This window comes from Aulonocara sp. 'chitande type north' Nkhata Bay, linkage group LG8 (genome assembly GCF_057382095.1).
Source record: "Aulonocara sp. 'chitande type north' Nkhata Bay isolate Kocher_YH1m ecotype deep benthic linkage group LG8, A_spYH_male_GT1.1, whole genome shotgun sequence".
NCBI lineage: Eukaryota > Metazoa > Chordata > Actinopteri > Cichliformes > Cichlidae > Aulonocara > Aulonocara sp. 'chitande type north' Nkhata Bay.
The window spans coordinates 4,278,323-4,290,790 of NC_141351.1; the positions used below are offsets into that span (position 1 = coordinate 4,278,323).

The following is a 12,468-nucleotide window of genomic DNA, read 5'->3' on the forward strand; positions in this document are numbered from 1 at the left end:
ATGAAAGCAGCTACTAGCAAATTTAGGGGTTCGAATGCCAGTCACATCCGTAACCATGTATTCATTCATGTTCGCCACTACCAACCCTAATAGGTTTACTCATATCTTTCTTTTTGTGTGAAGTTTAATTAATTAAATACACACACAGTCAAAAGTTTGGCCACACACATCAAGGAAGTATCTCAACTAAGGACAAAACTAGAAATGGCTTATTTAGTGTCCAAAGTGGATTTTTGGTATTTGAGTTATTTTTTTATAGATGCGATTGAGAGAAGCAGCTTCTGGCCAACAAACCAGACATAGTTGTGTTTAACAAGGAGCAGAAAAAGAAAAAAGACTTGAGTAGAAACTTTCAGAGTATACACCCTGTCTAATATACATATATGTATTGAATCATAACATTTAGAGTAGAAGAGAAGATTATCTTTATTAAGACAATTATCTTGTGGCACTTGTGCATATTTGGGTATTTGTGTTCAGCTAAAAAATGTTTTTTTTTAAATCATGAAAATTTCCAGTAGTCAAATAGTTTGGGAAGTTAAATGGGTGAGAAATACACAGCGAATTTCCCTTCTGCTTGGCTGAGGTTGTTACAGAGAGTGCACTGCAAGCTAAAGTCCAGATTGTTTGACCTTTACTCACCAATAATTGCAATTTACAGCCCCCTACATAGTAAGAACAAGACACTTGGAACACATTAATAGAGGTCAATTGCTTGTGTTCAGCAATGTAGGTGAAAAAAAAAGAGACCGATGCAGGGATGGGGAGGGCGGCCGAGACTAAACGCTGCAAACTGAATTATCCACTCGAGGGCATCTCTCATGGCATTTCACGAGAAGAGCAGGGAGGGGTTTTGGTAATTTAAACCATTCCTAGTGCATCTACAGCGCCTCTGCTTCTAGACAGTCTCCTTTGATTGGAAACCTATAAAATATTAAAAGCATTGCACCATTTAGTCAGCTAATCATCATTATGTTCATGCTGTACCCAACATTTTTCAGCTGTTTGATGGCGTCTGTCCATTTTGGGCTTATTTTGGTTTTTTTATAACAACATAATGTAATTTGCTCCGTCTGCGTAACCTTCATCAGGAGTTTTGTGCAAATTAAATTGTCTTGGGCCATTAACTTTGGTTTATGACACTGACAGATGTTGTATTGCTGGTAATTGGACTGATATGCGACAAATCCTGAGCATTTTTCTTTTAATGAAAGTTTTACTTTTCATCTGTCAGCCTGTAAATACAAATTTGGTGACTGACGTGCTAATCAGGCTTGAAGCAGCCAGCCAAGGCAGATGATCTTCTCTGTAATAAACCCATTTGTCATTTAAGTTGTCCTTTGATCTTGTGGGTAATTGCTTCCTATGTGTCGCGCATCACCGCAAGTTTTCGTTGAATAACAGAAAACTAAGTGCATGTTCACGTGAGTCACAATTATAAGGATTCTGTGTTTGAAACGTTGACATTCAGACTCACATAAGCGCTGATTGGCATTTCAAAGACCTTAATTAGCCTGATTAATGTAGTTCTGAGTGTCTTTATAGGATGCACCTCTTGACACCTTTGTTCTATTGCAATCAAGGATCAACTCTACAGCAGATTTGTTGTAAATCCACGCGACCATCTGAGTGTTATATAAACAAGGCTTCAACGTGTGACTGAAATCAAGAAAGAGCTGTGAATGCTGACTCCCAGTCCTTCTCTACCAACCCTACCTATTCTTTATGATCATAGTCAAAGATAGGGTTAAAATCTGCTGCCATATGCCATAATTAGGAGTATTGTTAGATTTGTATTGTTGATTGTCATTTATGCTTAGAAATATTTACTCATATATGCTTAGAAGTGTATATAATCATTGGTGGATTGAAAGGATGTTTCATCCTAAAGTAACAGCTCTGTGTGTTAGGGAGTGCATCCGTTCTTCTAGAGTGTCCTTGGTATAAATCACATACTCCCTAGGAGAGTTTCTCTTTTCTTGTTGATTTATGGTATAGCAAGCACACGTATATCTGTTTAAGTATAAGAGCCTTTTGTTAGATGGACTTAGACGTCCTGGCACTAGCCTTGGGGAGTCTTCACAGGGTCACATCTTGACCTCACACAGATTTCTCTCACACACACACACACACACACACACACACACACACACACACACACACACACACACACACACACACACACACACACACACACAGGCAAGGTACTCTTTGTGTGTATGTAGACGTCATATGTTAATGAACCTATGCCTATTCATGTAACCACAATAAAAGGAGTGCTATGGGGAGCCTGGCTGAGAGTCTCTGACGGAGGTCAAGTGGTGGGACGACACTTGGCTCCAGCCAGACACCTCCCTCATGCATGAGTAAACCAGCCTGCTTGTGTCTTGCTTTGCAGTGTAATTATATTGTCTTCAACGTTCCAGCGGATAGGTACAAGCTACAAACCTATCATTAATCATTTAAGCCATATCAGGAAGGATGAGGGCTGCGGTCGACCCTGCCACTATGAAATGGATGAATAATGAAAAATAAGAGGGAACAATGAAGAAGCCGAATGTTAATGAGGAAACCCTCCCTTCCTACTTTTACACGTCCTCACGCCTTGCTGATTGCTGGACAAGGTTTCCTCAAAGTTTTTTGTTTCAGGAAAAGTCACAAGAATAGCCACAGTCAAAGAGAAGGGTGTCTGGCGCTGTGGGGCAATCCACCAAGCAATTAAAGCCAGCCTGCGGTCAAAAAGTACTTAAACAAGTCTCCCAGCCATGTTTGGAAGCAACACTTGTAGGCAGGTTGAAAGATTGTAATCCCAGTGTGCATGTCGGTGTTTCTTAAAAAAGGGATTCTTTGAGTTCTTCTGAGTTTTTTATTTATTTATGTGCTAAACTTTTAATAATTGCAATTCCACCAAATTCTATTGGGTTCAGCTCTGGCTCGGGAGGTGCACCAATCTGGAGGTTGGTAGTTAGACCCTCGGCTGAAAACCAATCAGTCCATCTGTTTCTGGTAATTAAAGGGCTTTGCAGTAAACACATAGAATTCAAATGAATCCTGTGTTAATGGGTGGATGTGGCCTGCAGTGTGAAAGTACTTTGAGTGGTGAAAAAGAAGTGCTGTCTAATGTTTGTTATCCTCTGTTAAACAGATAAAATTGAGAATGGAGACGTCTACCAGAGAAGGAAAGGACTTCCTTCGAGCAACTCGGATGGACATGAAACAGGAAGTAAACAACAGGAAGTGGCTGAACAGAGAGGCAGCAGCTGGCGGCGAGTTCTTCTCCTCATCCTAGCCATCACTATCCACAACATCCCGGGTGAGTACAAACCACAGGACATGAAGTTTTGCTTGGGAACGTAAATTGAATTCAAACAATACGGCTTCTTTTTTAATGATCAAGAGTGTTTTTCTTTGTTGTGGGGCAAAAACACATTTTAGCTATAACCTTCCATCAATGTAAACAGACTGAATGCCTGCACTCACTGATAAATACTCTTCGCCTTTATTGTGGTTTATATCTGCAAAACGGTTGTTATTTTTTTCCCTCCACAACAAAGACGACGACTATGTATCGGTTATTTCTTTTCTAGGGGTGTTAAATTGAATTCAAATAAGCAGTCTTCTTCTTTATCAGTTCGTGCCAGCACTATGTCTGTTTTTCTCTTTTTGCTACAACTGTGCATCCAATACATTGTTTAAGATCTGGAACTTAATTGAATACCCAGAATACAATCTTTGCTTTTCATTGAGTGACTGTTACAGTCATTTTTGTGGCTCTGGTTTGAGTTCCTGAATGAATATGTGCCTGCAGGAATATGTATGTGAACAACATCAGCTGTGACCTGGAAGCAAAGCTTTCTGTAACAGGCAGCGCAGCACCTAGAAGCTTCTGCTCAGGTTTTCTTGTTGACTCTAAGTGATGAAAAAATATTTTATTATGATGATGAAATGTTTTCCCAAATCATGAGCAATAGTTGCACCACAGAACTTTTACAGGGCTGACTAAGCACCCGCTAATGATGCTAATGATAAACGATAGTTAAGGGCAGTAATAAATTTGGGTTCATGTTGCTCTTGACCTTGCTGTCAACACAGCTTGAAAACTTTGTCTAAAATTCATTTGGCAGTTTGATTTAACTTGGACTTTTCAGTATGGCAACGATATTATTTGGTTGTTTCAACAGTCCACCAGTTTAGTAAAGACTGAAATAAATAAATAGTTATTGGATATGGATATTTTGGCGTGCTTTCAGAAGACTTCACTTGTAATGCCACCGGGATGGTTGAAAAACAATGCTGTTTAATTTGAAACATCTTGATCGTCGCATTCATGCCAACTTTGAATTTTAGGCGACATGATACAAAGATACTAATGTATCATGGTATTAGCCTGCTAGTAGTAGCATATGGCAGCATATAGTCCAGCTTCACTGGTTGTTGTATTAGTGGCACCATTGAGCCTTTTTTTAAGTGTAGCCAGTGACTGAAAAGTTCTTCAGTTGTTTGGGTCATGACTAAATAATTACTATATAGCAGCATGCTAATCTAAGTGGTAAACTTTATCAGCACAATTAATCATTGTCCAATACTGTGATCATCCACAGTGGATTAACGTAATCACATGACATTTTTAGCTAATACAGTAATATAATGAATTACTGGAATAAATGCAGTCATTATATACAATCATGTTACCTGCACTATAAAGTTTTTTCATTTATCTGTCAGATGATTGGACAGAAAGAAAAAAACAAAAACAAAAAGCAAACATCAAATGTGCCTTTTTCTTCTGACACTAGAAAATGTAAACTTTGAAAAGTAATTGTACTGTGCTGCTAACATCTTTTTTTTACATGCAGCTCTGTGTTAAATACAAAGCTAGCAAAGAATCCAGGGTGATGTTAAAGCTGAGTGTATGCTAACCAGAACCTGGTCAGATTTCCAAAGCAAAGCCGTTCCTTCCTTTAAAGGACCTTGAAAAGCTTATCCACGCATTTATTACATCCAGCTTGGACTACTGTAACTCCCTCTACTCGGGCCTCCAACACTCCTCTCTTTGCCGGCTCCAGTTAATTCAAAATGCAGCTGCGCGTCTTTTAACAGGTACGAGAATTCATGAACACATAACTCCAATTTTAGCCAAATTACATTGGCTCCCTGTTAAATATCGTATAGATTTTAAAATTCTTTTGTTCACTTTTAATATTTTGAATAATTTAGCGCCCAGTTATCTTTCTGATTTACTCCATTCATACAATCCCAACAGAGCACTTAGATCGTCCAACCACAGGCTCCTAGCACAACCTAGGGCTCGAATGAAGTCGAGAGGCGACCGGGCCTTTGCATCCGTGGCACCCAGACTCTGGAATAACTGCTGAGTCTATCCAGTCTTTTAAATTACGTCTTAAAACTTATTTTTTTACTTTGGCTTTTGATTCTGTCTAGTTGGCTGTTTTAGCTTGTTGCGTTGTTACCTATTGTTTGTTGTCCTCTTTTATTGTTTGTTTTAACTGTCTCATGTTTTTATTGACTGTGACGCACTATGGTCAACACTGTTGTTTTAATATGTGCTATATAAATAAATTTTGATTTGATTTGATTTGATCTTCAACAGGCAATGCTGAAGATCATTGAATAACTCGTTAGTACTTTATGTTACTGTATTGAGTAACAATGACAAGCAGTCAGGCCTGTAACACCGCAGCCTCCATTTCTACCTGTAAATGTTTCTAGAATGGCTCTGGTAACTTTGAAGTGTTTTGTTCTCAAATTTGCTTTATGGTTTTGTGTTCATGCATAACAGAAAGATGTTGTGTTCCCTCTTTAGTATAGGGATTTGTGTTGGTGTGTGTGTGACTGTAACCTCGTAAGTGGTAGCATTGTGACAGTGCATTTCAGTTCACGTAACGGAGTAACATGACAGTAGTATAGGGAGTAGTGTAATGAAATATTTTCACCAGTGGGTAATTAAGTAACAAACTACATTACTTTTTACTAAAGCTAGAATAATGTGCAGTACACTGATGTATTCATTTTTGTATTGTTTTTTCTTTTTTGTAACGACCTCAGCATCGATTGTTAGGAACTCTGCTAAATATTTAAAGTTTATACTTTACATTCGATCAAGAAGAAAAAATCGCTAGTCCACGTCCACTGAGCCAACAATCCCTATTTACAGACATGATTTAACAGTCCACTCACGTGTTGCACTCTGAACATGTGTAAGTAAACTTTGGAAGAGGCACCCGGTCCATTTGTGTCAATATAACACTTATTCATTTATCTATCGGCATCTAAACTGAATAATAAACAGTTGGTGTAGGATGCACTGCTGTACAATTTATTGGCCCCTTTGTTGTTATATTAACTTACCCAAAAAACTAAAATGTCAATGAATGAAAAGGAAAGAAAATCATGGCTCTCGATAATATCACTTCAATACACTTGTGTTGCTACTCTAGCTCGTATTGAGACATTACTGTCACTGCCTAAGAATTGATTAATGCGTTCACTGGCAAAACACTTAATTGTGTTTGTCCTAAAGGTGGAATCACTGTTCCCCCCCTTCCAGCTCTTTGTATTGAAGTAGAGACCATTGTTTGCGAGGTAGCAGAAGAAACTCCACAGACATAAGAAGATGAAGTGAATGCACTACTCAGCAGCCTTGTCAGACCAAACTCATGGTTGTCTGTTTGTGGTGTGAACTGTGCATCAATACAAATAAAAAATAAGAATAGTTCATACATCAGACACTCATTTAAACAACAACCATATGATGATCAATATAAAGTGTGCATGTCTGTCTGTGTCAGAGAGCAGGAGAGTCGTTTAGGGATGCCAGCAAGCTGTAAATGTTGCACGAGGTGTAGCAGTAAACCATGTATGTATAGTCACTCTGAATTTACAATTCACCCACCTGCTGCTGAGCTCCACAGAATACCAACAATGCAGCTTTTTTTTTAAAGCTCATTACACAAAAGCCTGTTTCCCAGCTCAGGCTGTTTTGTAGTGCGTCAGCCGGAACGCTCATTGAATGTACATATTGATTTTCTTTCTCGCTTCAAATAAGTTGTTGGAATATTAATGATGAAAAAAAATAAATCAGTCAAATAGACAGGTTTGCTCTGCAAGAGGCCTTGCACTATTAAACACTACTCAGAGGTCAACAAGTCACAGTTTTGTCAAGTCCAATAAGTTAATTAAGTTAATAACCTGTCAGTCATACATCAGAGAGAAACGGCGGTAAATGTGTGCCTTTTGTCGTCCCCCCCCCCCCCCCCCCCACCCACCCATCAGCCACTATGTAAAAACTTAAGTCAAGATAAGGTTCATACTTAAAAAGAAAAGAATGGTAAAGTAATTAACAGCAGGGTCGGTAACTGAATTAACTAAGTAATAGTTAATTCAGTTATTAATTAACTGCTGTTTGTTTATAATCTGCTTGTGAATTTTGTGTTGTCAGCATAAATAATCTTAACTCCCAGCACTCATTCCCTTTTGTTTTTCTCATAAAAGCAGAGGCCATATTTACTTTATTATTTTAATTGACTTGTGACATTGCTGAAGAGGAATGTGAGGTGCTTGCGGGGTACAATAAAGTGCCAGTAATCGTAGCACTTTTTAAGCTTCCAGAGCTGAACTATTTTGCCACAAACTGAACTCAAAACGCAAAAACTAAATACAAAAAGAATACAGCTTGTAAAACAAAATAGCTCATGCTCGTGTTTAGACTCTTCATTTCAAATTAGCTTACGCAACAGTGATTTTTATTTACACTACCGGTCCCTGAAAAAAGCCTTTTTGTATAATTCTGATTTTTTTTTTGAGGGGGAGCAGTTTGGGGGAACAACTTGAATTGCAATAAATAACTGGAAAAATTGGGGCATTTTAACATTTTGACCGGTGGTGTAAATCTCCAACTGTATTTCACATGTTTATATTTCAGTATAAGTTTGTCTGTTTTAAAGCAAAAAAAAAAGAAAAAGGAAAAAATCATTAGAGAAAACATTTTTTCTTATTTTGAGAGATCCAGTTCCTGGTTAGTAATGCTAACACTACCACTAATATTAAATTTCAGAAAGACCTTTATCCACATAGATTGAAATAGTAATGTGTATGTGTTAGTCCCCATGGGCACTGTGTAGGGACGGTACCTTGCTCAGGGCTACCTCAGCCGTTCAGTGGATTCAAACCCCTGACCTTCCGATCATGGGGCCACCACTCTACCCATGGAGCTATCCCTGCCCTTTATTTATTTTTTTTCATTTTTAAATAATGTATCTCTCTCAATATACGTATAGATATATGGTCATGTGACATGTGCCACTGATTTCAGGTTTACTGCTTCTTCGGGAGTTGACAATATAGAGGCAAATGTTAGATTAGGTTCTTCTTTCAAACTACTTTCCAAATATAACATTTAAAATTATAATTATAACGGCAGTACAAAGTACAAAAACAGTTTCCATGTTTGCTGATATTGGTTGAGACATCATAGCAAATAAACTCACTAAGTAGGCTACCATAATTGCAACTTTCTGGATGGATGAGACATAAAAAAGAGCATGTGATGAATATGCAAGTTGATTTTACTTTCTAACTTGTTGAGTGAGTATCTCCATGTTATCTATAAGTAATGCAGACACATGAAAAATTGACTTTAGTGGTTTTACTATTATGTATTAAACTGCTGTCAGATTGCTGCTTCATTTTTAAAGTGACACAATATTAATTGTTTAGCGAACAGACATGAATTTGAACATTAGAACATTTGCAGTCTGAAAGTGTATTTGAGGAAAAACTCAGATCGGTTTAGATATTTGTCAGTGGTTTCGTGTCTTGAATGAACGCTTATTTCTTTTAAATGTAGGGCAGCAATAGTAAATCAAATAATTTATATTCTCTCTTTTATCTATATTTAAAGTGAAAGTAAAAATGCACTGAGTGTCAATCAGTGCTACATGCTTTTTTAAAATCAACTTTGGGGAATCATACAGCAGAGCTGACAGGTTTATTAAAATACATTTCTTTCATCACAGTTAAAACATTAATGTCTTGGAAGTCCTCAACAGAATTATAAATAAACTATAATTCAAAAGTCCATGCATATTTGCCCTTTGATGAGATATCCACTCTAACTATTAAATGTTAAAATTGCTTACCTTGGATTTGAAAGGATTTGAAAATGAGAGTTTTATATAAAAACACAGCAGAAATTCTCGAATAATGTTACTTCACCTCTTTACTGTGGTTATAACAGCCTGTTACCAAAGGTCTCAGGTGACTTCCTTGTGCTCGTCCTGTGTTTGAGAGTTCTTATATATGAAAATGTGGAAACATAGAATAGAATTGTGAGCTGAACGCTGAGATGTGGGCAAGCAATGATTTGCTCAAATTAAAGTGTGTAATTAATAAGAATGAGCTCACTTGCTTGGATGATTTTCTGCTTCAGGCTTGATTGATTTCTATTTGTCTATTTGTAACAATAATGTCACCAGTTGAACTCTGTGTGAAATGATTGTTTCTTAAATGGTTCATAAGACACAAAATTAGGAACCAGTGTGCTGTGGAGTATTTACTGCACTGGAAAAATTATGTGACGGTCCACAAGAAGGTTGCTGGTTTGAGTCCAGGGATAGATACAAACACTTTGTTACAACAAAGAAGCCAAAAGTACCTTTTTTATTAATAACATCAAAGAAAGAGCACATAAAACTAGCAATATGTACTTTGCTCCTTTTAAGATTTTTTTATTCTTATTATTATTTTTAATAAACTAGCAGTGTTTATCCTGTTTAAAAGGCCCACTGGTGTTATGGGTAATTTTGCAGTCCTAAATTGCAATAAGAGGGACCTGTTTGCTTCTTTGAAGTGCTTCTTCACCAACTAATCATGCAATTTAACATCGACTACAAACACTGAAGGCTTTGCGCTATAATAACCTCATCATTTGATTCAGACGGATGAAAGAAAACTATTTTACATAAAACTCTAATACTGAGCAGTAATTTGTCACATTTTATGTGGAAAAAAATCTGCTTTTCACTGAGTGCCTTTCTCAACGGTGCAAAAAATGTACTTATTTTTCATGTTGATGCCCGTCTTTACCTGTAGGAAGGGAGGCTATCAGTATGCGGCGTGAACCTTTCCTTGAATAACACAAACAGCAGCTGCAAAATGGAGTGTACTGATCTTCAAAGAGGCTCTGAAGACGCAGCAGAGGCTGAGTCGGAGACGTATGGCCACCTTTTCTTGCCACCATTAGCGTTCCTCCCTGTTAGTGTGATGGATGGAGCTCACTGATTGCTAGTACTAGCAGCTGGGTTAGGAAAAAAGTCAACCAGGAAAAGAAAATTGGATTAAGTGCTAACGGTGGTTAGCACTCTTGCGTCACAGGAAGAAGGTCCTGAGTTCAATTCCACCATCTTGCCGGGGTCTTTCTGGGTGGAGTTTGCATGTTCTCACTGTGTTTGTGTGGGTTCTCTCCAGGTACTCCAGCTTCCTCCCACAGTCCAATGACATGCAGTTAGTGGGGATACGTTAAATGGAAACTCTAAATTGCCCATAGGTGTGAATGTGAGTGGTTGTCTATGTCTTTGCCCTGCGACAGACTGGAGACCTGTCCAGGGTGTACCCTGCCTCTCGCTCTAAGACAGCGGGAGAAGTGGAAGAGAATGGCTGGATGATTACATTCCCTATAAGGTTAACTCTTATGTTGCTTTTAGTACATTTTTACTAATGGAGATAAAGAGCCTCAACAGCCATAAGCTGTCCCTGTAATCAATAATAATCACAGCATGCAAATTTCCAAAATTAAAAAAACATATATATATCAAAACATAGGTCTGGGATTTCCTCTGTCTGCCCAGTAATTATCCATTAATTATCCATAATTACAGTAAATATACAGTATTTATCCAGGATTTGTTGGCATTCTTCTAAAGACATAAATTATGGATGTATGTACATTGTATTACTTTTTTCTCTATAATCTAGATCCAGACTAACTGATTGGCTAACATAAAATCGGTTCAAAATTTTTTGAAGGATTCATTTATCATTTAAAAAAGAAATAAAGCCACTTTTAAGCATCTCTTGGTATAGTAAGCTTCTGTGGCATAAGGATTTGCTGCTTGTGTGCATCATGGGTAATTGTAAACAGATTAGTTGTTGATTATGTCAGATAAGATGCTTTGTTGGCCTGTACTGTAATTTCTCACATGATAGATTCAGTATTTCCATCAGCACAGCTGTCATTTCACACATAAATGGGCTGCTATGAGTAACTGTTTTTCCAGTCACTTCCACATTTTGTTAACTTTAGTAACTCGCCAAAAGAAAAGGGAAAGACTGCACCGTTTGTGCTGGTTTAAGGTTTTTATATTTTAAAATGTTCAATTAAGTTTGAGTGACACTTAATATTAAAAGAACAGCCAAGCAAAAGGAAATTAAAGAAAGGTTACTCAGAGCTCTCATGTTAGACTGATTCAATGAGTGCTATGTTAATGTGCATGCTCCCTAAATTAGCAAAGCAACAGTTGAGGCAGTTTTGAGTTTATATGCTGATTCAGTGAAAAACAAAAAGAAGCTAATCAGAAGAGAGTAGCTGATGACTAATGTTTGTTCAAACATAGTCTTTCTAAACCTGTTTGAGGTAAATACAGACCCTCAGGCACTATGTGAGAATTTGTTATGCACAATCGTTTAAAGTTCAGTGCATTTTACAACAGAACTTTCATCAAGGCCGCTGTTTGTCTAGTTTCTTCCAGGCCTTTGGAGTCACTTTAAATACAAAAGTTGCCACCAATTGTGTGTCTTTTGATGTTAAGTATTACAAGGTACTAAATCATGGTTTTCATCAAGCAGTTTGCATTTTGTGATGCAGCAGGATATAGCAAATTTGAAATGTCGCTTTGTTGTTCGTGTAAAGGCGAGGATTGAAAGAAGAAAAAAAAGACGCAGCTTGACTTTGATGTCATTGGAATAAACTTCTCACCGGGAAATAATGTAAAAAAAAAAAAATAGCACAGTGGGAAAAGTAGTGTGTCCGTGGGTGAGGAGTGGAGATTAAATGAAGGTGCAATGAAAGGAAGCGGCTGCTGTGACAATGGCCTGTCAGCAGCAGTATTGTCACAGTCGCTTAAAAGAGCATAAAACATTAGGTAGGAATTGGATAGAGCTGGTTGCTGAGCCAATGCAGACACACACAAACATACACAACTGCAACCCCAACCCCTGGGCCACGGACCGGTACCGGTCTGTGAGTCGTTTGGTACCGGGCCACGATAGTTGAGACTCGGGTGTGAAATTTATGGTTTTCAGGGTTTTTTTATTATATATTTTCATGTACTTTATATTTGTTTTTTTGTGTGTCTTACTTTGAAAGAAATATTTACACGTTACCATAGTGACCAGAGAGCATTAAGGGGCAGAGAGGAGGATGTTACTGTCAATGTTGTTGGTGCATTTCAG

At 37.7% G+C, this 12,468-nt stretch overlaps 1 protein-coding gene across 2 annotated transcripts in view; it reads left to right on the forward strand.

Moving 5' to 3' along the window:
• slc39a11 (solute carrier family 39, member 11) overlaps nt 1-12,468 on the forward strand; it is a 166,540-nt gene that overhangs the window by 145,209 nt on the left and 8,863 nt on the right. For both annotated transcript variants that reach the window (XM_086304718.1, XM_086304719.1), the window contains exon 6: nt 3,146-3,313. In XM_086304718.1, the coding sequence (XP_086160844.1) occupies nt 3,146-3,313 (168 nt within the window). The remainder of the gene's footprint in view (nt 1-3,145; nt 3,314-12,468) is intronic.